The sequence below is a fragment of the Pseudopipra pipra genome, chromosome 16, assembly GCF_036250125.1.
Source record: "Pseudopipra pipra isolate bDixPip1 chromosome 16, bDixPip1.hap1, whole genome shotgun sequence".
In the NCBI taxonomy this organism is placed as follows: Eukaryota; Metazoa; Chordata; class Aves; order Passeriformes; family Pipridae; genus Pseudopipra; species Pseudopipra pipra.
In genome coordinates, this window is record NC_087564.1 from 10,022,442 (window position 1) to 10,048,568 (window position 26,127).

The 26,127-nt window shown below is 37.0% G+C and overlaps 1 protein-coding gene across 7 annotated transcripts in view; it reads left to right on the forward strand.

The window, feature by feature from the left end:
- TRRAP (transformation/transcription domain associated protein) overlaps positions 1-26,127 on the forward strand; it is a 74,599-nt gene that overhangs the window by 6,233 nt on the left and 42,239 nt on the right. For 4 of the 7 annotated variants that reach the window (XM_064673036.1, XM_064673034.1, XM_064673035.1 and 1 more), the window contains 29 exons: positions 163-251; positions 859-955; positions 1,316-1,454; positions 2,294-2,372; positions 3,387-3,621; positions 4,388-4,715; positions 4,832-4,929; positions 5,571-5,765; positions 6,314-6,505; positions 7,929-8,094; positions 9,333-9,589; positions 10,117-10,317; positions 11,241-11,419; positions 12,434-12,633; positions 13,670-13,887; positions 14,012-14,209; positions 15,103-15,363; positions 16,344-16,505; positions 16,741-16,837; positions 17,284-17,405; positions 18,505-18,675; positions 19,395-19,463; positions 22,202-22,222; positions 23,312-23,431; positions 23,756-23,875; positions 24,231-24,395; positions 24,787-24,968; positions 25,235-25,433; positions 25,843-25,971. In XM_064673036.1, coding sequence (XP_064529106.1) covers positions 163-251; positions 859-955; positions 1,316-1,454; positions 2,294-2,372; positions 3,387-3,621; positions 4,388-4,715; positions 4,832-4,929; positions 5,571-5,765; positions 6,314-6,505; positions 7,929-8,094; positions 9,333-9,589; positions 10,117-10,317; positions 11,241-11,419; positions 12,434-12,633; positions 13,670-13,887; positions 14,012-14,209; positions 15,103-15,363; positions 16,344-16,505; positions 16,741-16,837; positions 17,284-17,405; positions 18,505-18,675; positions 19,395-19,463; positions 22,202-22,222; positions 23,312-23,431; positions 23,756-23,875; positions 24,231-24,395; positions 24,787-24,968; positions 25,235-25,433; positions 25,843-25,971 — 4,689 coding nt within the window. The remainder of the gene's footprint in view (positions 1-162; positions 252-858; positions 956-1,315; positions 1,455-2,293; positions 2,373-3,386; positions 3,622-4,387; positions 4,716-4,831; positions 4,930-5,570; positions 5,766-6,313; positions 6,506-7,928; positions 8,095-9,332; positions 9,590-10,116; positions 10,318-11,240; positions 11,420-12,433; positions 12,634-13,669; positions 13,888-14,011; positions 14,210-15,102; positions 15,364-16,343; positions 16,506-16,740; positions 16,838-17,283; positions 17,406-18,504; positions 18,676-19,394; positions 19,464-22,201; positions 22,223-23,311; positions 23,432-23,755; positions 23,876-24,230; positions 24,396-24,786; positions 24,969-25,234; positions 25,434-25,842; positions 25,972-26,127) is intronic. The other 3 variants (XM_064673038.1, XM_064673037.1, XM_064673040.1) reach the window with 3 other exon arrangements.

A 26,127-nucleotide genomic window follows, 5' to 3' on the forward strand; every position in this document is an offset into this window, starting at 1 on the left:
CTCACATGTTAGTAAAAATGAATGTAATGTATTTTTGAGATTAAAGTATCATCTAAAAATAAGCTGCTGAGATGTTTTAATTTTTTCTGATTAGTTCTCAAATAAGTTGACTGCAAGTGTGACTTGTAAATTTCTCTAATAATACTTTATTTTTTTTTTAAGCTCTACAAGCTGAACATTCATAATGTAGTAGCTGAATTTGTGCCCTTGATTATGAACACTATTATAATACAAGTTTCTGCTCAAGCAAGGTAAGAACATTTTGAAAGTATTTTGATGATGTTTGGGATAAACAACTTAAACCTGCCATTCAGTAGGCCCTGAAATTTTGTTGTTTTATATTTTGTGATTTTTGCTTATAGTCTTACTGCTTTTAATCTCAAAAGTAGCAACAGTTATCTGACTAAAAATAGTCCAAGTCCTTTAGAAGAAGTAATTAGCAAATCTGAATATTTCCCTTATATGCCTCTGATAAAATCCGTGGTGAATAAGTGGTTGAAACTTGAGAGAGACAGACAAGTCTGTGGGAGGGAGTATTGCTTGGAGAAAAAAAATTGCCCCAGTTAGGGGAAAGGAGCCAAATATTTGATGCTTTGTATTGGCTTGGCTTTCTGTAGGAAGTTGAAAATTGTGTGGCTACCTCAGGGCTGTGCATTTCTGCTCGGAGCACACGGTGCTGCTGGGAATGTGAATGACAGAGGGCTTGTTGAAAATAGGCTCTCCCGTGGTGATTTTATTCCCTTATGAAACAAGAGCCTCACTAGAAGATGATGTAATTAGAAACTTTGGGGAATTTGTTGAGTGAAGGTATTAAAAGAGGAGGAACAAAATCGTAACCACTGTTCAATTTACTTTCAGGCAACACAAACTTTACAACAAGGAATTGTATGCTGATCTCATCGCTGCTCAGATTAAAACATTGTCTTTTCTGGCTTATATCATCCGAATTTACCAGGTAGGATGAATTTTTATTGCTTTGTTACTTAATGCAACAGATTTCTAGTTGCTTTATGGCAGGCAAGTGACCAGCATGACTGCAGTGCATCAGGGACTGGAGAGAGGAGCATTTGTGTAACAAATTTGAAGGTAGGGCTGTACTTGGTTATCCTCTCAGAAGCATCCTCATGTGAATGCAAAGTGAAAATGCTCCATTCCCCCTCCCTGGGCATTTAGGGAATGACTATTGTATTTTGGTTTTAGAAGTAGACTTTTTAAAGAGCAACAAATGAATTTTATTTGCACGTTATTTTGCAAATGTAAAACAAGAACAGAATGTCATAGTAGTTGTTGTACTCGTGTTATTTTTTTGTTGTAGGAATTAGTGACTAAATATTCTCAGCAAATGGTCAAAGGAATGTTGCAGTTGCTCTCCAATTGTCCAGCTGAAACAGCCCATCTCCGGAAGGAGCTTCTGATTGCTGCTAAACACATCCTGACAACAGACCTGAGGAGCCGTATGTAGAACTTCCTATAAATGTACCTGTAAACTGGGAAGATTTCAGCTATTTCTGTGTATTCAAGAGGCAGATTGCTTATTTGTTTTGGGCTGTGACATACTTCTGATTGTTTTGGGTGTAGGTGTGATTTTTGTTCTGCGTTTTTTTCTTTTTCCTTAAAAAATGAAGTCATCTGAATAAGGTGGCAGACTGACCAACTGGCTTCTCTAGCTTTCCACATAATCACCATGTGATGATACAAATTTGTGGTGGTTTGTAACTGTGCCTACAACTGTATGGATATTTTACAGTACTAATTTGTTAACCTGAATGGAAGTAGTTCTGTCAAAAGCTCATACCATATGTTTGCTCACAGTATTTGTCTCTAGCATTTTTGGTCTGCCTGAAGTAACTAGGTTTGGTGGACATGTCCTGTTCTGGCAGAATTGCACAACTGGAGATGAGTGTACTTGCTTGACTGTGTGGTCCCCTTCCTTTTCCTTCTGCTAACAGCAGTTCTGGGGTAGTGCAATGTCTCAAATCTTGTTAGATTGCCAAAAGAAAAAGCTAAGCTTGTTTCCTAGTCCTGGAATTTACTATTGTGGTCACATGGAAAGCTGTTCCTTTGCTATTTTTCTAAAGAAATTGGCTTATTTGTTCTACATTTTTCAGCCTCTCCTTAATAACATGACTTTTTATAAGCTTCAGGAATTAATTTTGTAATAAACCCACTTCCTGACTTAGGTTTGAATACCTAAGTTGAGTGGTGTAATGCTTAACTATCTTATTTTGATTATTTTCTTTGCCAATCATTACGTAGAGCATTTTCATTTTTCTCTCTGTTTTTTAAATGATAGAATTTATTCCATCTATGGACAAGCTGTTTGATGAATCTCTCCTTATTGGCTCTGGATACACTGCCAGAGAGACACTAAGGTAGGACAGAGTTTAGAAAAGCTATTTAAGTGCCTGGCAGGGGTGGTTACTTTTGAAGTTATTAATATTTACAGGAATGTCTGTATAGGGTCCTAAATCTTTGCTTCAAAGAACTAATTTTATTAGATTGTTTTATTGGCAGGACTTGTGCTGCTGTAAAGAGAGGCTGTTGTTTAATACTTTAGCATGGTAGGGTGAGTGTAGGGCAGAATGAGATAAATGGGTGAATGAAAATGATTTCATTTTTTTAAGTGGCAGAGCAGAGGCAAAACAGTGGTCACAGTGGAATCAACTCAATATCTGCCAGTATTTCATGAAACACCTTTAATCTTATGTCCAGTGTAAAATCTGAATGAGATTTAAACTGTTTTATCAATAAGTACCTTAAAACTTACTCATTTGCAATTGAAAAAGTTCACAATACTTACTTTCTGTGTCTTCAATAGTCTAGATTTTAGGTGAGCTTGCTGACCATAATAAAGTACATGAACTAGGAGAATTATTTCCTCTTGCTTAAGTATCAAGTGTACCTTATTGACAACATGTATTAGATTTTGAAGTATTTGCTGTACTAGATGCTTAACCTGGTGGTTAAAAGCAAATGATTTTTAAAATTTAACAGTTTTCATAACTGCTTTGGGAATAATGAATCAACAGTGATTAATTGTGAAACAGCTCACCAATACTGCTCAGAACGTGGCTTAAAATGTGCTAATTTGCTCTGAACTGTATGAAAATATGTACTGGGATGTTCTGCAGGGGGGGGAAGAAAGATCAGAGAGGTAACAGCAGTGTTGTGGGACAGATTGCTGCATCTTTGGGTGGATTGCACAGGTCATAATTCTCTTGTGTAACCGAAAAAGCCTTGTGAACTCCGGGTTTGCATGTGAAAATAGAAAATTTACATTTAGAAATTTGGAAGTAACTCCAGGCAGGAACTATCTGTTAAGTCCAGTTAACAACAATTTTAACTGTACTCAACGTGTGTTCTTCCTTTGCTGTTTTTACTGACAGACCCCTGGCTTACAGCACTCTGGCAGACCTGGTTCATCATGTCCGGCAGCATTTGCCACTCAATGACCTCTCTCTTGCTGTCCAGTTGTTTGCCAAGAACATCGATGATGAGTCCTTGCCCAGCAGTATCCAGACCATGTCTTGCAAGCTTCTGCTAAATTTGGTAGACTGTATCAGGTCTAAAAGTGAACAGGAAAATGGAAATGGTAGAGATATTCTTATGAGAATGCTGGAGGTATTGATTTGTTTGAAGCTTTTCATAATAAGTTGAATATCCTATTTTATAGTACCTTGTCAATCACATTTTAATTTCTCCTTTCTTCAGAAATGAGGATGTGTAGAAACAGCCTGTGGACTGTATTTCACTTAAGTGCTTCAGAGAAGGGTTTTTTAGAATGCTGTGCAGCTCAGATAATATCTCAAGTGTAGTGGAGATACTTTGTGAAATCAGCTTCATCCAGTGACTTGTTTCAAAGCAGGAAACTGAATATCTGAATGTCTGTTTTATGGTAGCTTAACTGCTGTTTTTTTTTTTATTATTATTATTTTATTTTAAATTGTAGTTGTAACCTTTTTTCCCTGCTTAATAGCATATAAGACTGGTATTTTTTAATACCTTCCGGTTATGTGTGAGTTCTTTTTGGTGTGTTGTTTTTTTTTTTAAACCTGAAAGAGGATTTTCTCACAGGTCCTTGGTATAGCACAACACAAATGTGTTACACAAAAAAATGTGTAAAATTTGAAATATCTTCACTTTGAAGACCTACTGATCTTTTTTTTTTTTTTCTTATAAATGGGGAATGCACCATTTGTTTAAACTAAGCAAACTACTTATGTTTGCTTCATTTGAATGACTTCAGAAATAGTTGTTTTATTGATCTCGATATGCTGACTTGCAGTATTAGTATTTTTAAATTTAGATTGATTTTTGAGGAGTAAACATTTTCTTTTTCCTTCCCTCTCCCTTACTCTTTCATTTGCTTTTCCTCTTTGTGCCTTAGGTCTTTGTTCTGAAGTTCCACACTATAGCCCGGTACCAGCTGTCTGTGATTTTTAAGAAGTGCAAGCCCCAGTCTGAGCTCGGCGCTGCCGAAGCCGCGTTACCCGGGGTACCAACAGCAGCAAATGCAGCCCCTGTTCCTGTTCCATCTCCTGCCCCAGCCACTCCAGTGGCCCCTACACCAGTACCTGTATTAGAAAAACCAGGGGAGAAGGAAAAAGAAGATAAACAGACATTCCAGGTCACGGATTGCCGGAGCCTGGTGAAAACTTTGGTCTGTGGTGTCAAGACAATCACGTGGGGCATCACGTCCTGCAAAGCTCCTGGGGGTAAAGCTGCCTAATATTTAATTATATTTATCTTTCATAATTCTACAGTTAAAACTCTCTAGCATGAAAGCAAATAGTATTTTTAATGGCTAACTACTATCTTATTCTTCTTTCAGAAGCACAATTCATTCCCAATAAACAGTTGCAACCTAAGGAGACACAAATCTATATAAAACTGGTAAAATATGCAATGCAAGCTTTGGATATTTATCAGGTATGTAACCTGCCCACATCACACTTTGATTTATACAGTTGATTTTGTGTTAGATCTTTTAATAAGGATTTACTTGTCAGCTGAAAGACAAATTTCACATGTAGTATTTTTTCAGTAAGTCTTCACCAAGGATATTGAGAAATTCTCCGAATTTCAAAGTACCACTTGCAAGGACTAGATTGTTTTCTTAACAACCATTATTGTCTGTGTTTGTGCAGGCAGGTCAGACTAAAAATAGTTCTTTCACATAGTGGATTAAATCTTTTCTTGAAACAGATAGTTTAGCTATCAGTCCAAGCATTCACATGTCTGTGTTAATCTTCTGCAGTTACACACAGTACTGATGAAATGTAAATGTGTGTGATTGGGTATTAAGTAGCTTTACAAATGCACTGATATCTCCTGCTCTCATCTTTTTCCACTCCTAATGTCACAGTTTTAAAATCTGTGCTGAAAAAGCTCTATTTTAATATTTTTGTCATGATTGGCTCTTTTGCCCAACTTCTAATTGTATGGGGCTTGCATGTGAAACCTGTTAAATCTAAGGTTTTTTTACCAAAAGACTTTTAAGAATAACGGGGGGGGGAAAGTTACTCAAATTCTGTAACTAGTATATGTGTTTTCTCAATTGCTGTATTTAGGTTCAAATAGCAGGAAATGGACAGACATATGTTCGAGTAGCAAACTGTCAGACAGTCAGGATGAAAGAGGAAAAGGAAGTTCTGGAGCATTTTGCTGGTGTGTTTACAATGATGAACCCTTTAACTTTTAAAGAAATCTTTCAAACTACTGTTCCTTACATGGTGGAGAGAATCTCAAAAAACTATGCTCTTCAGGTATGTTTTTGTTTACTTTTTAAAGTTGATAATAAAAAGCATGTAGGAAATAGCTTCTGCCTTGAGGGACGTATGGCTGAAGTGGAATTATAACTAATAATGTTGAAATTAGCATGTAGGACTGGAAGCAGTCTATAGAAAAAGTAGTCTATGAAAATAATGTGAACGTGGATTTTCAAAAACCTTACCAGACAAAGTGATGCAGTAAAAACATGAGCACTTTTAGAAGATATGAATGAAACTTATTCTTGAACAGTATTGAAAACTGTGGAGTTGCTATTTTGTTCAGGTTGTTGTGTTAATGTTCTACTGTTTTACAGAATGCAAATCCTATAATATCCATTTAAAATTAAACTTTAAACTTGAACATTAACTTAGATATAAGATTGTTTTCCATTGAGGACAACCTGAATCATTTGGGTAGCAGTGGAGATGGGGAAGGAAATCAGTCTTAGGGTTTGTTTGGGTTTTTTTTAATGGATAGTGCTTTTATCCTTTTGTTCTTTTTCTTACAGGAGTATTAACTTCTTTCTGCTTTCCTTTTATAGATTGTTGCCAATTCCTTCTTGGCAAACCCTACTACCTCTGCCCTCTTTGCAACAATTTTGGTGGAGTATCTCCTGGATCGGCTGCCAGAAATGGGCTCTAATGTGGAACTCTCCAATCTGTATCTCAAGCTGTTCAAGTTAGTCTTTGGCTCTGTTTCACTGTTTGCAGCTGAAAATGAACAAATGCTGAAGGTAAAGGTCATTTGTGTTAAAAACAAGTCTGTTTTAAAAACAAGGCTCTTAAGAGTTTTATGCTGTCTAGCATTTGAGAGTCTTTTAATGTTTGAAGCACTCCTAATGATACATCTCCATTTTTTCCAAATGCCAAGTAGGTTGTCTTATTTATAAGAGGTGGTTTCTGTGAACGTTTGCTTCATGTTTGGAACTCTGAAGTGGTGAACTAATTCTGAGTATAAATAGCCAACCCATGATTGTGTTCTGTGATTGCCATAAACCCATGTAACTTCATGGTCAGAAGATGCACATCTAACATATTTTTCACCTTTGTTTCCATGTTAACATAGAAGTTTTGCTTGGATTGAAATCGCTTTTTTGTGTGTGGTGAATGTTGTTTGCTCCTGTCATATTCAATGACATCTACCTCTTGAGTTAGATATTTCTATGTACTTGAAAAGTCTGGGTTTAGGGAATGCTGCTTTTTTCCATTTACAACATATTGTCTGTGTATTCCAGGGATCTATTTATGTTGATGAGATCATCTCATTATTCAGTGAATTTAGAAATGCTGAGCTTGAAGCAAGACCGTGCACTTCTCATAAAAGCAACAGCTGCCTATACTTAGAAAAGATATTTAAGATTTTAATGGAACACTGATTGTTCTCTCATCATTTCATTTCTCTTCCTTCTACCTTATGACAAACAAAATTTATGATACAGGCAACTGTGTAGAACAGAGTGGGGCCCACCAATATTTCCAGGTTCTTTGGAAGATAACAATAATATGAAGCAGTATTCATTAGTAATATGAAGCAGTATTTATGTAATCTTGCTTAAGTTCTTGTAGTTTGTCATCAGAATCAAGGTCATTTGGATTTTATAAGCTGGAGATGAAATTTAAAGAGTGTAATTTACTACCTTCACAGTTTCATGCTTCTGTTACTTTTTTTGTTTCTGCAGGATTGATGATAGGGGCCTTGGGTAGACAATTTAATTGAATGATGGAGGCCATTTGCAACATTTGCATAGCAATGTGGAGAGCTTTTTAGATGTTAATAAAATCCAGAATTGTGTTACTGTTTGTCCCTGATCTGTGAGAATACTTGTATTTATCAACTCTTTAATGATTCCTTCAAACTGTTATTGTCCTCTGCTCTAGAAAGGCCACCACTTCTGTAACGTTTTTTTTTTATTTAAAAGAATTTGCTTTCAAAATGAAATTAAGAACTAGTGATGAAGTTAAATCAGGAGTAAATTAATATTGTCAAGTGTCTTCTCTTGTCATTCTGACACCTGATTTCAGCTCCACATCCCCGGGTTCTCTAGAGCAAAGATTTTCATTGTGTCAAATTCGCAGAATCTCCTGCTGAACTCCTGTACAGTACGATGATGATAAAATGGGTATTTTATTAATCTTCAAGCTTTATTTTCTTTATAGCCACATTTGCACAAGATTGTGAACAGCTCTATGGAACTTGCACAGACTGCCAAAGAGCCCTATAACTATTTCCTGCTGCTCAGAGCACTGTTCAGATCTATTGGAGGAGGCAGTCATGATCTGTTATACCAAGAATTCTTGCCGCTGTTACCAAACTTACTGCAAGGTAGAACAATACCTTCTTTCCCCACCCCACCTTCTGATTTTTTTAATGTAAATAGTAGTAATAAAGTTATGTTCTGTAATTAACCCCCCCCCCCCAAAATTAAAGCCCTAACCCTGATAAGTAGCTTCTGATTTTTAGCTTAGCAGTTGATTAAATATCTTGAATGTGGCTTATTTTCATTTACTATCAGCTGCTTCAGGCTCCATAGTTTTGGCTGCTTCACAATTTCTGCTGCTTGTTTTTCTGCTTTTTATTGTGGGGCTTGTGGGCTTTTCTTGTTTGTTTCTTTTGGTTTTTTGGCTGTGGGTAACTTTGTTGGCATAAAGCATTGAGGGATGAGTGCGTAGGAGAAGCAACGTTTCCAGGCCATCACTGATTTTGTGGGAAGAGCATTGCAGCAAAGCTCTGGTGGTTCTGCAGTCGAGGGCATGTGTGTGCACCTGCAAGGGCATTATAAATAGAAATGCAAGTAGTGCCAGTCTGCAGAAAGAAGTGGAAATAACAATCAGTTTGATTAATTGAGCATTTGTGCTTGCAAGGACTGTGTTCCAGAGATATTGAGGGTGAACAAGGAAATGTGGAGAACTACTTAAACCTAAGGACAAGCTAATTGGAACTATTCCAGGACTGTAACTGGTTCTCATCTACAGCTGTAGGAACAGTTTTTATTGTGGTTAGGAAGTATGTCCATTAACAATAAATCATTATGTAGAACGTGTCAGTGTAGAAGAGGTTGCTTGGTTTATGGAGTATGTGGAATCTTCATGGGGAGAAAAATAACTTGGGGAATATGCTTAGGCTGTATGGGACAGTGAATGTACTTGAACTCATTAAATGTTTCTTTTCAGGACTCCCAATATTTTAAAAACAATTTGTTCTGTGTGGGATTTTTTTTATAGTTACAAGGCTGAAGTTTGAGTCCAGTTATCTTTTTTCTTTTTTTATCTGCTGTATTCAAATGCTGCTTTGTTGAATCTAGTATCAAACTTTGCAATATGCATAGATACTCTTCCCTTCTGTATGCATGTACCTATAAAAGCATTCTCTGCATGAAATCCTTAGATGTAAGTTAGAATTATGGATTGTGTAATATTTTGTAAATCCATTATTTACAGACCTATAAGCTCTGCAGAATTTAAAAGTGTCAGGTTGTTCAGCATTTAGGAAATAGCAATTTGTAACAATAAGCTGGGCACTATCTTTTTCCTTTGAGTGTGTAACTTATCCATGATTTTCAGGACTTAATATGTTACAAAGTGGGCTTCATAAACAACACATGAAGGACTTGTTTGTAGAGCTCTGCCTCACTGTGCCTGTTCGTTTGAGCTCATTGCTGCCCTATCTGCCAATGCTGATGGACCCCTTGGTGTCAGCTCTAAATGGATCCCAGACCCTGGTTAGCCAAGGCTTAAGAACTCTGGAATTGTGTGTGGATAACTTGCAGCCAGACTTCCTGTATGATCATATTCAGCCAGTTCGAGCTGAGCTAATGCAGGTAAATGTGTTGTTTCCTGTTAGACCACAAGAGGTCATTGATTTGCTAAATATTGTTAGAAATTTGTATGAAGCTTTGGTTATAAAAACTTGAAAAATCTGTCGTGAGAACCATACCAGCCAGATGTGTGTGTAAAAGGACAGTTGTTGTTGTGCTGTTAAGCTGAAAACTCTGAAAATTAGAAGTGAATGAATTGTTCCTTCTATATACTTGGTTACAGGGTTAAAGTTAAGATGTGGGACTCAGTAGCAATAATTTAATGATCAGTGATTAATGAGAGAATAATTGGAATTGGATCATTTAAAAAACAAAACAAAAAACAAGGAAAGCCAATTACCTTCAACACGTCATTAAGTCTTATGTATGCAATGAGGATGATGTGGCTGAAGTTCAGAACAATGTTTTAAATGTGGCTATTTCCCCTAATACAGTGCTTGCACATGCTTTATCCTTGAAATATTTTTTTGCATTAAACTTGAAAAGTGTTGCAGTAATTGTGCTCAGCCCATGTCCCGTTTGGAACGCAGGCTCTGTGGCGCACTCTGCGCAACCCCGCAGACAGCATCTCTCATGTGGCTTATCGTGTGCTGGGCAAGTTTGGGGGAAGTAACAGGAAGATGCTGAAGGAATCACAGAAACTGCAATATGTAGTCACAGAAATCCAAGGACCCAGTATTACAATTGAATTTTCAGACTGCAAAGCGTCCATTCAGCTCCCAATGGAAAAGGTAAGGGCTTCACTTACTTTCAGTGCTGAGAAACCAACTTGAAAAGTATCTGTAATAAAGGAAAATTTACTAAGTTTGTTTGCTTGTAAAACCTCCATAAAATATGTGGTGTGTCTGCCAGTTCTTTCTTTATTTCCCATATAAACTGTCATATGTCACCCCCAAAGTAATGGATTTAGACATGCTGTTCTGCTCTTACAAAGTGATAGAATAGAGAGCTAAACTGGCACAAGTAAATGGTTTCACACAATTACAGACTGGGTAAGTTTGCAACTTTCAGTGTGTTGCTTAGGTGAGGAGCAGGAATATATATATATATAAAGCATAGACATTTCCTAAAGAGATGTACTCCCCCCTTTTTAGTCATCTTCATATCTTAAGAAATTTCTTTGAATTATTCTCAAATGTATTAAATCTTGCAAAAGAATACTATTATTTCCATTAAGTAAGCTGTGTTTAGAAGTTGCTTACAGGGACATTTCATCATGCGTGGAAAATACAAATTACTCTGTTGTAAGACAGAGTATTTTTGGTACATTTACATGTGGATATAAATGCACTGTATACATATAGTATGTAGGGATTAGGAACAGCAGTTACTGCTGGAGGGAAGGTGAAGAAAATGTCTTTTGAGGGAGAGGAGAGAGAGAGAGTGAAGGTTTGCCTCACTCATAACTTGAAATGCTTTCTGACTGTGGAAATAAATGTATCTGCCATGAAACTTAACACGTATAAAAGCACAGCAAATACCATAATGGTTTCGAGCCCGCTCTTTCAGGCACTCTGCGTTTCTTAACGTAGGCACTCCAAATTGTACATACTTTAAAAGTTACTTTTAATATATATTAATGATACCATTCCCTTGATTAATTGTAAATGCAAAGAGCAGAAGTGTTTGGTTACTCTCTCCTTTCCCATCCCAGGCAATCGAGACTGCCCTGGACTGTTTGAAGAGCGCCAACACGGAGCCCTATTACCGCAGGCAGGCGTGGGAGGTCATCAAGTGTTTCCTGGTGGCTATGATGAGCCTGGATGACAATAAACATGCATTATACCAGCTCCTTGCACATCCCAAGTATGACAATTCTTTAAACCTAAATGTGTATGTAAAATTTATAGTGTCTATAGAACAACCTGGTTTAGAGGCAATGCAATTCCTGGGATTTTTAACTGCTGGCAAAAAGGAATTTTGTTAGCATAGTATTTAATGCCGGTGACTTGTGTTAATGTTTCATAGTTTATTTTTCTTCCCCTAATCACAGTCTAATGTATAATCTATTACATATGATCAGACTTCTTTTTAAAATGAATTTTCGTTTCATATATTTAAATAGTTGGAATAGTCCGATACTCAATTGTATTTTAAACATTAATTTAGGCTGGGATGTTTTGTATATACATTTAACCTTTTACTAAAGTGAAACAAATTTCACTTTCATTTAATTGCTAAGCTATAGCATAGTCACACATATAACCTCCATTTGTCTTGGTGTGGGAGCTTTTTATTGAATTCTGTTTTATCTCTTCTACAATTTTAGTCATTGATACTTAATGAGTGTATTATTTTTAAACAGCTTTAATATCTCTGCCCAAAAAGTGTGTGCTGACTTCTACTCTTGAAGTGTAGTAAATGTTGCTGAAGAACATAATAGCTTTCACAGTTTGGACTTCTTAAATTTGACATAAGTATGGCTTTGCAATGAATAGGTTTTGTTGGGCAGTGATTTGATAAATACTGTTTCAATCATTCGAGATTAAAATCAAATGTCATTTTAAAAAAGGGGAAAATGTCAAAATATTGCAAATGACATTCTGTAATTGAGTTGCTGCGTGATGCCTGTATAGCTATTATTTGTATATACGTGGCTTCTTCTAAACCACTGCCTTTAAATGTTCCTGATGAAATTGAGCTATCCATCATGTTTGAGACCAGTGGTTGACAAAATTAATATGGACCAACTGAACTGGTCTAGCTCTATCAAAATAAGTGGAAAACAGGAGGTAGAGAAGGAGTTAGATATCAAGAGCAAACTTTAAATCAGGTGCTTTCCAGTGGTTTTGAATGAGGTGCCAGTGCTGCAGTTTAGGATTATAATGAAGTTCTGTTGTCTTTCAGCTTTACTGAGAAGTCCATTCCCAGTGTGATCATCTCCCATCGGTACAAAGCACAGGACACTCCGGCTCGGAAAACCTTTGAGCAGGCGCTCACAGGGGCGTTCATGTCCGCCGTGATCAAGGACCTGAGGCCCAGTGCCCTGCCCTTTGTAGCCAGTTTGATCCGCCACTACACCATGGTGGCAGTGGCTCAGCAGTGTGGTGAGTAAAGGGGACACAGGTCCTGTGGCCTCTCCTGAGGGGAGTGGAGGGGTTTGTGCTTTTACTTACAGTAATTTGTTTGAGAAACCCATGATATTACAGTTACCTCTGTGCAGCTGTGTTGGGTTTTTTTGCTGATGGATGAATTATGTCTTAATTCTTTTGAGTGGTGAAAATTAAGCAGGTTTTAAAAAACAATCACCTAATAATACTCTCCAAAATGCTGCAGCCAATGAAATAATTGCAGCTTGGAACTGTATATAGTTTTTAGGATAAGAGATCACAGTCTTAAGCTGCAGCAGGGGAGGTTTAGATTGAACATTAGGAAGAAGTTCCTTACAGAGAGAGTGACTGGGCACTGGAATGGGCTGCCCAGGGAGGTGGTGGAGTCACCGTCCCTGGAGGTGTTTAAGAAGAGACTGGATGTGGCATCAGTGCCATGGTCTAGTAGACAAGGTGATGTTGGGTCAAAGGTTGGACTCGATCTCAGAGGTCTTTTCCAACCTTGTTGATTCTGTGCTAGTTCCAGAGCATTTGTGTAACTTGATGCTCACAGTAATTTTTGTGGTTGATCTTTAATTGGGTTGTTTCCACTTGTGGTTTTGAAGGACCATTGGAGGAACTAACTGAACATTAGAGTGCTGCAGTGTCTTGTATCTATGAAGAAAAGTTTTTGCTTGGATTTGGGCTGCATGACAAGTAATGGGGGAAAAGACATACAGTAGACATATCACTCTTCATTGTCACATTAATGTAACTTGAATTTTTATGATTCTTCATTTTAATTAAATCTTGCAGTGCACAGTCTAGTGCATAGAAGAAAATATTCAAGTAGATGTAATCTTTTTTTTTTCTTCTAAAAGTGAAGAATGCTTTACAATTCATTTATATGCAAATAGGCACTGGGCTTACTGGTTCCACCGCTAGCTAGTCTGAGGAGTAGTAAAATTTAATTAAAAGACTATTCATATTGAAATATCTATTGTTTTATCTTTGTTTCCCCCCTCTCTCTTTTCTGCCCCTTTACAAATTGCAGGTCCTTTCTTGCTGCAGTGCTATCAGGTTGGAAGCCAGCCTAGCACAGCCATGTTTCACAGCGAAGAAAATGGGTCAAAAGGCATGGATCCCTTGGTGCTTATTGATGCCATAGCAATCTGCATGGCATATGAGGAGAAGGAGCTCTGCAAAATAGGGGAGGTGGCTCTAGCAGTGATATTTGATGTTGCAAGCATCATCTTGGGTTCAAAAGAAAGGGTGAGGTTTTTTTTTTAAAATGCATTTAAATGGTGTAGTTTCAGTCAATGCAATTTTGCTTCTAAAATTTTGGAGGCTACCAATGAGCTGAAAATGGCAAACTGACCCATTTCTTTGTTTCCAGGCTTGTCAACTTCCCTTGTTTTCGTACATTGTGGAGCGTTTATGTGCTTGCTGTTATGAACAAGCCTGGTATGCTAAACTGGGAGGTGTTGTGTCCATTAAATTTCTTATGGAACGGCTGCCACTAATTTGGGTTCTCCAGAACCAGCAAACTTTCCTGAAGGCCCTTCTCTTTGTTATGATGGATTTGACTGGAGAGGTATGTAATGAATGAATTATATCAAATCGCGTGGGGAAAAACTTCTGTTCCTAAATTCACACAGATTGAACTCTTGCTAATCTTGATTTTATTGAACTTCAGAATGCATCGTATCTGCAATTGTTGGGAGTGAATTTTAGTCATTTTAACTTAAACCAAGACCTGAAGTTAGGAATGAGATCAGATTTTGCACGTAACTTTGCTGAAGTTGTTGGGATTACACTTGTTTCTTTCAGAGTAGAAAAGTACAGGTCACCAAAAGAACATGGATTCACTGTCACTTGTCATAGAATCACTGTTTAGTTGGAAATAATTATCAAGTCCAGCCATTAATGAAATGCTACCATCTTCACCACTGAACTATATCCCCAAGTGCCACATCTATATATTTTTTGAACACTTACTGCTTCCCTGAACACCCTATTCTAATGTTTGACCATCCTTTCACTGAAGAAATTTCTTTTCCAGCATCCAATCTAAACCTCCCTTGGTGAAACTTGAGAACATTTCCTCTTTTCCTGAAAAACATGCACAAAACCCACTGATTTTTTTGTTCATTTTGTGTTTTACCAAAAAACTGTATGTAGTTATATGTACCTAGAGAACCATCTGCCTGGTCATTTCTCATTGTGAATCACCTGGTGACAACATTGTGAAGGATTCCAGTGCTTGAGGTCATTTATAAAATTATGTTGCACTGCAGCTCAAAATTTTGGAATGATTGATGGGAAGACTGTTTGAATATGTGTTCTGTTAAAGTTTTATTTTTATATGGTTTTAACCATTTGCACAGGATTCATCAAAATGAAATTCTAAGTTTGTTGGTGAGTAGTGTGTAGATTTGAGATCTTTATTCTGTACTTAGTTAATAAAAACAATCTGTGATGCCCCAGGTTTCCAATGGAGCAGTTGCTATGGCAAAGACCACGTTAGAACAGCTCTTGATCAGGTGTGCAACTCCTTTAAAAGATGAAGAAAAAACAGAAGAAATCCTGGCAGCACAGGAAAAGTCTTTCCATCATGTAACACATGACCTTGTTCGAGAAGTAACCTCTCCAAACTCTACTGTGAGAAAACAAGCCATGCATTCATTGCAGGTGCTTGCACAGGTCACTGGGAAAAGTGTCACAGTGATTATGGAGCCACATAAAGAGGTAAGCAGAAATACCTACTGAACCTGAGTTTAAAGTTGTTTTCCAGTTTGGATTTGCAGAAATGCTTTCCTGGGTACATTTTTTCACATTAGTAAATGAAGTTCTTCGTGCTTTGATAGCATATGTTTGTCATTTGCTGGGTTTCATTGTTTTAAAGTACCCAGTGGCTGGAGCACTATAGAAATTCATATAGCTGTGCCTGACTCTTGGCCAGTATTTATAGTGTCTTCAGATTCATTTACTTCCTTAAATTATGGACTGCTCATCCAACCACCAAGCTAGGCTGTATAGATACTGCATTTTGAATGTCCACTTTGTGTTATTCTCTAAATATGAGGCATATTACTATGCCTTTCCCTATCCAGAAAGGGACTATAAAGATCCAAACTGGTGTTGAAATAACTTTTAGCTAGATACTAATGCTAATAGCATTCATTCTCTTGAAAGACAAGTGAGTGTACATGAGCCCTAAGGACCATGACAACATACCAAACTAGAGATGTCATTACTGTAGTTTGGGAACATACAGACAAGCCTCCTAATTGATATCTTGTTTTGCTAAGGATGTTTATGGAGGAGAGTGAGAAGCTGGTGTAATGGAAAGAAGTTACACTGACTTTTTCGTTTTTCTGATATTTCGGGAGCTTAATATATTCTTGTTTCTTTACTTGAATGTTTGAAATGCTTCAATCTATGAATTTCTTTGTTGTTTATACCACCATGTGAAGTTATTAAATATAATAGATATATTTAACAGAAAATATGTATTAATTACAGAATACTGCATTGTTTTGTGAATTGGCTGAATTAAATTAGTTCAGAGAAATACTTTTGTTCTTACTTAATGATTTCTCAAGCCATACGTCTGGAGCAAATGGATAGAAATGTGCAGCCATGACTAGTGGTGTCTTCTCAGTGCCTGGGTCTGTGGGGTCATTTGAATAGGATACTAATTCAGTCATTTAAATTGTGTTGTGTAGGTTCTCCAAGACATGGTTCCTCCTAAAAAGCATTTACTTAGGCATCAACCTGCAAATGCCCAGATTGGCCTGATGGAGGGAAATACCTTTTGCACAACCCTGCAACCCCGATTGTTTACAATGGATCTAAATGTTGTGGAGCACAAGGTTTTCTACACAGAGGTACTTTCTCTTTGTGTTCTTATATTTGAATGTAGATACTTATCAGTGATGGTGTTAGTACTTTCAGTGTTAAAAATACGCATTTTTCTTTGTGCATTTTAAAACTTTCCAAAGGTGAAATGTGAAGGTTGATTAATGTGTTTCCATAAACTTGGCTCTGAGGAAACAAGACTCAAAAGGTACCGTTTCAAATGTGAGTCACGATGCCTAAAAAGGATTGTTTATTTTTTCCTAGTTATTGAATTTATGTGAGGCTGAAGATTCTGCCTTAATGAAACTACCTTGTTACAAAAGTCTTCCATCTCTTGTACCTCTTCGAATTGCGGCCTTAAGTAAGTAAAATTCCTGAACTAAGTTTGGTGTAGTTAAATGTCCTTGTGAGCAATGGGCAGTTTGCTTCCCAGGATCAGCAGAAAACCTGAGCCCTGGAAGACTGATGACTGCTTTCCAGAGGTCACAGTTTAATGGAGAGAATAATGGGAAAGTATTGCTGCTTTCTTAATGACTAGAATTTAGTTTCTGAAATGAACCCTAAACATTTCGAGATTAATTATGTTATATAGCATTAGGAAAACTTCAGAACACTAATGGAGTTCCCATTCTTTTACTGTTTTATGATGTATCTTATTTTTGGCAATGCATGCATGTAATGCTTTAGCTGTTTGTAATTTAAGATGACATAAAAAGAAACTAGAAGTGGTGTAGAATTAGGGTTTATTTTCCCCTCTCTTTTGAAACTGTGTTAATGAAGAGAACAAATTTCCTTTGATATTTGCAGATGCTCTAGCTGCCTGCAATTACTTGCCTCAGTCAAGAGAGAAGATCATTGCTGCACTCTTCAAGGCACTGAATTCAACAAATAATGAACTGCAGGAGGCAGGAGAAGCATGCATGAGAAAGGTGACTGTGTTAAAAACATCCTTTTGAGACCATTGTTCTCTCTGCTTTACTTCCTTGGTACAAAACTTCTTGGGAAAGTTCTCTACAGGGAATACTGGCTGCTCTGTTCAGTTTTTGTTACTGACTCTGATAAAAGTTTCTGTCAGATGTGGTCTTCTGGGGGCCTGAACTTAGCCATAAAAATTATCCAACTTGAAATTAAGCATTATAAGCTCTTGGATAAGGACCATGGTAAATCTTTTCAGTCTTTCTGTCCAGCTGGAAGGGCAGGGAAAAAGATATTTGTTCATCATGATTTGTTATCCAATAACTGTGCCTAGTTCCAATTCAGCAAGATTTTAATACCATTCTTCTAAATGAAAACAAAGCAATGAAATTACAAAGATGCTGTAAGTAATGCTGTGTAGATTGGCTGACATGTAACAGGGAATTTAACTGTTTGCATTTGTTTATGCCATTGGCTGACCAAAAGTCAGATGTCTTTTCCTGTCACTCTGGTCAGGAGAGGGAATGTACTTATTATTTGTGGCTTGTTGACAATACAGTTGGGTTGAGATGTAAGAGGGAGCAAATAAGGATTGTTTGACCTATACATCAGATTTTTCTAGGTTTTTTTTCCTGTGATAAATTCACACCCACAGGATGTTTGGTTATGACAGGAAATATTGTCTCTGACTGCTTGCAGACAGGTTCTTTTGACCTTTTATGTTGCTCAGGATGCATGCAGATTGTGACACAGAAATTTGCTCTATTGCCTTTGGCCACATTCACAGGCAGTTCTTAATAAAGCAGTGTCTAAGTAGTTCATCCATAGCTGTGTATTTAATTTATAGCTGTAGCAGTTTTTCAATCTGTCTGTATTAAGATCTCCTACTTGATTATTTTATGGAATATCCTACCGTGTGTCAGAAATACTTCAGTGCTTCCCAAATCCATCTTGTCACTGGATACTGTTCCAGCAATAAGTGTTGTTTGAGCTGTTGCATTCTGAAAGTGCAAAATACAAGAAGAAAAATCAAGTCAGCTTTCTTGAAGAGAGATGCTTGCACAGAAGTCGCTTCTCTCTCCACCTGTATCTTAGTCATGTACTCTCTTGCAGTTCTTAGAAGGAGCTACCATAGAAGTGGATCAAATCCACACCCACATGAGGCCATTGCTGATGATGTTGGGAGACTATCGAAGCCTGACCCTGAACGTTGTGAATCGTTTGACATCAGTTACCAGACTTTTCCCGAACTCTTTCAATGATAAATTCTGTGATCAGATGATGGTAAGCCTATTCAAGTTTTTTCTTTAGCTCTTCCCGAAGAAATTTTCTTCTAGCTACTGTTTGTATTGGTGAAAAGTCAAAGAACAGTTCAGTAGTGACTCAATGTGTGTATTGGAATTGAAAGATTTTTGTTTCACAATTAATAAAAATGTGATTTCTTTAAACACTTTGAGTTAATTTCGAAAGAGCTGCTAAACCAAAAAGTTAAGAGATGTTATTTTTTAGTGAAGACATACCTACTTATGCTAAGGTCTGCTTGGACAAATTTAGCTTTAAGCAAGGTGCCACCAGTACCTTGAAAATATGTTTTACTTCCTAATGGACTAAGTCTGTGTTGGTGCTTTCTTGATTTATTAAATTTTGGAAGGTATTGCAGTGTTTATTTGCAGTTTTTAAACTGTATATGGGAACTCTTTATCCTTTTGGCATGGATATTTAAATGCATCCATATCAAGCAAATGATTAAACGAGTGTAAACCTATCAGACTTAGGGTTTTTGTGGTGTGTAATGTATGTACTCTTATAATCCCCGCTTAGGTGAATATGGAGAGGGCTTTTAGTAACAGAAAACTTTTCAATCTGAGGGAATGAAAATAGCTAATAATTTTTCCCCTTGTTTTCTTAAAGAATTATTTCTGCCTCTACTTCTTTTCTTTTAGTTTATGCTAAAATGGAACAGTCTAATTAGAAGAATAATACTAATTATCCTCTCTTTATAGCAACACCTGCGTAAATGGATGGAAGTTGTAGTTATTACACACAAAGGTGGACAACGGAGCGATGGAAATGTGAGTTCATGAAAGCTTTTATGTGAGAAGAGAAGAAATAAGTGGTATTAACGTTTTAGAATTACAGACCTCATTCACTTGTAAATGTTGCCATGACTGATTACACACTGATGCTTTGTTACAAGCTGATGAACTTGTATCTATATTGAATGTTTGTTAGAAATCTCAGTAAGAGAAGCTTCTTATCTGCTTAAAAGGGTTACTTTAAAGACTTTACTTACAGGTTGGTGTGGGAACAGCTCAAGGTTTTTTTTTTTCCCCCCCTCAGGATTTTCTGCTTAGAAATCTGCTCTTCATTGGAATGGCTGATGAGCTCAGCAGCATAATCCCTCTTTTCTTCACTAATATGTTTGATGTTCCCAACATAGTCTTTTGAAAATTATACATAATGATAATATAATCCCAGTTAATTGTGAATTACATTTATTAAAACCTAGTTCAGTATTTACTTCTTGAGATCACATTAAAATCTCTCTCCCATTGAAACTAATGGTCTCAGTGTTAACTATGGGAAGCTGATTAGTTGTCTTATAAATGGAAAATTGTACAGTAATGTCAATACTGTGTGCTCTCAGCAATACAGCACTGATGGGAATTCCTGCTTCAGTGTAGTTTTATGTGGATTGTCAGAAGTCCCATAATTCTATTAATGTTTTACTTATCACTTATATTAAGTGTTGAGATTTATTATTGGAACTAGGAAAAAATGGGGGAATTTCATTAATATCTTTGTTTTTCAAATTAGGATGAAATTAGATTGGCTTTTTATTTCCCTTAAAATGTGGAAATGGCTTAATGACTTTTCATTTGTCTTTCCTGTCATTGCAAAGAGAGCTTTTAAATGTGAATTTGATAATTTCTTTGTATTAGTCCTGGATGTTCTCTAATGAAGGTGAATAGAATTTTTCTTATGTTTTTAACTAAAACACTGTCCATTTTTCAGTTAAACACATTTTATTTGGGTCAGAGTAGTTCTAAGGCCTTCATATTCTTCTCTTGGGATTTGCTCTTCAAAAGTGATGATTACAGATATCTTGCATATCTTTTTATAGCAACAGTCTTTTAGACCACAATGTGGCACCTCTAGATCAGTTTTTAGTTGTGTCTAAATCATATTTAGTTGGGAATTCTCCTGCTTTTAATGTTTTTTATTAATGTTTTCTATGTAATTGTGTGTTTAGTCTCCTAAATCTGTGTTTTTTTTTTTTTATTAATGTTGGTTTAAAACAGTGGTATGTTGAGGGGGAAGTGCACACCAGACACTTGAGAAAGAATCTACTGTCACATCTTGAGGGAGGAGAGAAGTCTCTGGAATCATTTCAGATAGTACTGCGTGACTGCAGAGCTGATTAAATGTTACTTTTCTGCTCCCTAGTTGTTGCTCTAAAGTTTCCTTAAAAAATAAAAACTCAAGGAGGACACAGACAGCATGGTCCATGTGCCAGTTGCTGTGGCAAGCAGGTGGCATTGCTGTCATTGTATCTTCTAAAAGTAGAAAAAGTGGAATGGTGAGGCTGGTGGTCAGTTGTTGTAGCTGGCATTTCACTTACTCTCGTTTTTTCCTGATCATAATGAGATTCCAAAATCTGAGCTACTCACTTAGGAGCAGTGCTGGGGAGTGTTATCAGGGTTGGATCATTCAGACCACGTGGTTAAATACCGATGATGGTAAAAACACATTGGAGGAGAGAACTGACTGGGAAAGCCTGGTGTTCCCTACCTGTACAGGGGGCTGTTACAATCATTTCATCTCTTTGCAGCAGCACTGGGTCAAGGTGCCATTTGATGGCAATGCTGGTGTCATGCAGTTCTCCAGCAGAGTGCAGATAGTGCCTGGTCAGCAAGGCTTCTTCATGAATGGTTTAAAAGTCTGGGGAATGAGTTTTCATAGGTAAATGGTAACTGTAGACAAACTAGAAACTTCAGACATTTCAGTTAAAAATTCTGCATAATAATTGATGACTATCATAAAGATCCACATTGATGCCAGAATAACTAAGCCTTTTGACACCTAAATAATTTATGACAGTCCTACTGTGATCCTGAACTGTGACCCGGCTGTTTAGAGAAATGAACAAATTAAAACATAAAATATTAACTAGTGATTAAAATCTAATTCATTGACCCAGTGAGTGAAATGCTTGATCTAAACCCTTCTTCCTCTCTTCCCTACCTCCCTAAGGAAAGGCATGGGATTTCAGGTCATGTCTGCTAATTGAAAGAGTTAAGTTTTGACTAGATGGTTGCCTCCAGCTGTCCCTCTTGTGAGAGGGTGGAAATTTCCTTGGTGGAATTTCCATGGTGGATATTCTGCATTACAGCCTAAGAGGACTTTGTAGCTTTAGGGGGCTTTATAGCTTGACAGTTGGAGTACAGAAAATGGTTTCATAATTGGTGGTTTCATAATTGATGCTGGCCAAATTTGTCTTTGAAGATGCTAAAATATGGTTTCCCCTAACTTAATAATCTCTAATATCTCTTTATTCAGTATAAATATTTGAGAAACTGTGCCTAATCAGTGTACAAGTAGGAAAAAGGATACTTTTCATCCTAGTTCTTTGGAGGGCAATTTGGAGCATGTGAGATACTCGTTGTCTCAATTCTTTCCATTTGAGATGAGAAAGTAACTGTACTGAAGTTAGACTGCAGCCTGAAGAATAGCATGTACTAATTTGTACATTTATTTGATATTTTTGTGGGCTTTTTCTTTTCATGATGTGACTTCTGTTTTGGTTCAGCCTGCTGCAGAAGGGCTAGAGGTGAGAAAATCAGTGGAGGCACAGGAATTTTTTTTTTGTTGTCATGGGTTTTTTTGTTGTAGTTGTTTGTTTTTATTTTTTCTTTTAAACTGTGGTTTGTTAGTTTTATTGTTGTGTTTTGGGCAGAGTGCATTGTGCCTTTGAGTGCAGTGCTGTGAATTGTCCCCTGTTTGTGGCAGAGTTGTTTTGATGCCATTGCTATTAAGGATGTTAAGCATGTTCATGCTGAGAAGAGCAGGAATTTGTTTCTCTGAAGGCATAAGTAGTTTCAAAAGTTTTTATTCTTGTTCTCAGTCCTGCACTTCAATCCAGGAGAGTAGTTTTGTAGGGTTCTGTCTGTGCAGATCATGTTAAAGGAGTGGGGCCTAATACTTTGTGTTTAAATTCAGTTGAGAAAATGCAGTGCCCTTGATAATATTTTGCACATTAGAACTTGGTTTTAGAGAGGTGAAGGTGGATGTTTTGGTTTTTTTTCCTTTCCCTTTTCTTACTGAAGGAAATCCACACTCTAGCTGACTGAAATACAGTCTCCATTTAAATCACACAATGAAAAAGAGATGCAAAATTATCTTAGACTTCTGGAGAATTTAATATCTAGTGGGAGAACAGAACTGACTTTTCTTTGAAGTAACAAGCTGTTTGCAAGACAGACTGAGCAGTGCTGTGGGAAAACTGTCTCTCTTCCCTCACATGTAATCTGGGGGTGTGGGGTGTGTATGAGAAATTGTTTAGATGGGAAGGTCTGGCTGTCTGATGCACAAGCCACTTGGTGTGGTGCAGTGAGCACTGTGGAACTCCCCCATTAACAGTATTGTTGCACAGTGTTTAGCTCTTACCTGTAAAACACCACTATACTGACAAAGAAAATAAAATTTAAACCATGATGTTACAGGGGGGGCAGGGCAGACTTCCACAAGAGCAATTGTTTCATACATTGGGGTAAGTAGATGCTGTATAAATGTTAACCCTTTACATTTGATTGCTGGCTATGCTAATACAGAGAGGAACAAATAAGTGAGATGTGTGATACTGTTTTTATACATTGTAGCTGGTAATGTTTAATTCAACCCTGTTTCTTTTTACCTGTAGGAAATGAAGATTTGTTCAGCAATTATAAATTTGTTCCATCTGATCCCAGCTGCCCCACAGACTCTGGTTAAACCTCTCCTGGAAGTTGTTATGAAAACAGAACGAGCAATGTTAATTGAGGTAAAAGTGGAAGTTAACATTGCTGAAATTTTTGCTTTATGGTATTTTTAAACATTAGTGTATAATAATTATAATATTTTAAATGTGGCATGGGAATATTTGATGTAATAAAATGTGCTCTTCAAGCCTTTAGGAGGTATTAACATTTGTCTTACACTCTTAGAAGTTAAGTTTTTAAAGTGTCAATAAATTGTCATCATGAAAGTTCTGAACATTTTGTATCTGCATGAATGCCAAGTCAAATGTATTTTTCTGAGTGGTAGTAAATTAGTTGAAAATACTCTATACTCTGCATTTTTAATTTAAGCTTTGTGAATTTTTCAGGCTGGCAGTCCATTCAGGGAACCACTGATAAAATTTTTGACACGTCATCCGTCCCAGACTGTGGAGCTGTTCATGATGGAAGCCACTTTAAATGATCCCCAGTGGAGCAGAATGTTTATGGTAAGCTGTGTGGGAAGGGGAACAGGAAAAAACCCTCAACTTCACAGATCTGGTGAACAAAAAGCTTTTCATCTTTTGCACCTTTTTTTGCCGTATGACCTTGTAGTCCTTGATCATGGCCTTACTCTGACTGTAGGGTGCCTATTCTTGGGTTTGTATTTGTTTGTCCTGAACTGTTGATTTTATACCTTTCCACATCATGTAGGGCTGTTACTGAAGTTGTAGGCGATGTTTTTATATACGTGAAATACGACCTCTGCAACTTTAGTGAGGGATATAAAAGCTTCAGGATAATATAACCTTTTGGCATTTTGGCTTTTAAAGGTTATTAAAATTATTTCTTCCCCCTTTGCAGAGTTTCTTAAAGCATAAAGATGCCAAACCCCTGCGAGATGTCCTGGCAGCTAATCCCAACCGATTTATCACTCTGCTCTTACCCGTCGGTACCCAGGCAGCCGTGAGACCTGGGTCTCCAAGCACCACCACAATGCGTCTGGATCTGCAGTTCCAAGCTATCAAGGTATCATTTATTCTTGTTTATCTTTGCTCTAGACAGTTAAAACCTCTTCAGCTGCAAACCTCTTACATTACAGGCTTTCAGTGTGCGTCTGTATTATAGCTCACAGAAAAACATGCGAAGTGTTTGTAGTTGGAGTCACTCTGAGAAGGAAAGAGAGACTCAAATTAACTACACTTTTTTATCAAGTAGGATACAAGAGGAAAACACGGCAGCAGAAACAATTGTTACAGAAATTTTTTTTTTAATCTCAACTAGTTTGTATTTCACTTTTTTTACTGGTGAATATTTTAGAACTCTTAATTGCCCTTAAAGAAGTGTTTTTATGTCACCGTTTCTACTGACAGACCTGCTGTGTGTTGACTGTGCATTTGTCTTGTTTTTCTTTGGGCAGATCATAAGTATTATTGTTAAGAATGATGAATGTTGGTTAGCAAATCAGCATTCCTTGGTGAATCAGCTGAAACGTGTGTGGGTGAGTGAAGCTTTCCAGGAGAGACACCGTAAGGAGAATATGGCTGCAACAAACTGGAAGGAACCAAAGCTGTTGGCCTATTGCTTATTGAATTACTGCAAGTAAGTAAAAATGTTGATTTCCTATACTTTGCATGAATTGTTTTAAAAATTTTAGTGCTATAAAGGTATGTAGGGCTACTAAAAATGGTTTGCAGTTATTGAAGGGAAAGTGTAATATATTTCATAATTCTACCACTCCTCTAAAACCATGCCTTTGGTACTGCCTGCTGTTGCCTCTCTGCTCCTTTAAAACCAAGATTAGTTTCATCAGCATAATAAGTTGTGTATTTTTTCACAGAAGCTTTGTATTTTATGTGTTTTTACAGAAGGAATTATGGAGATATAGAGTTACTTTTCCAGTTGCTACGAGCTTTTACGGGTCGATTTCTCTGCAATATGACTTTCTTAAAGGAATATATGGAAGAAGAGATCCCTAAAAACTACAGTATTCCCCAAAAACGGGCTTTGTTCTTCCGGTTTGTAGACTTGAATGACCCAAACTTTGGAGATGAGCTCAAAGCCAAGGTAACTAAAGCAATTAAATCAAAGAAGCCTGGTATTTAGGTTTAATTTTCTTCTTGGGAACTAGGGCAACAAAACTTGCTTACTTAAATGTCAACAAGTTCGATAATTGGCAGAGCCATTTAGGTGCAAATATCATACCTGAAAAAGAGTGATAATAAACAGAGACAGCAATTCATCTTGCTTTTATTACTGACTAGGTTACACTTTCTAAGAATCTTTGCCCTTGGAAGGGAGGAAGAGGGGGGAAAAAAATCTGTGTGTCTTTTTCTTAGGGTTTTACTTATAGCTTCCTTTTGTAACACGGTGAGTGTGTCCAACATGCAGGTTTGCATATGAAAGTATTTGAATGTTGGCTGCCATTACAAGAATGCAGTAGTTCAGGCTAACTTTTTTTGTTTATATTCTGTAGGTGCTGCAACATATCCTGAATCCTGCTTTCCTGTACAGTTTTGAAAAGGGAGAAGGTGAACAGCTGTTAGGACCTTCAAACCCAGAAGGAGATAATCCAGAAAGCATCACTAGTGTTTTTATTACAAAGGTAACAATCCTTGTTTACACTAAAGTGTTTGAAAATTAAAACAAAAAATTGTTCCTCTCATTTGGCTTTTCAATCCTAATTTGAATTAGTTGTGCTATTCTGAATATTATGATCTGTTACATCAAATGGCTTCGTAACACTGAACATGAGATCCAT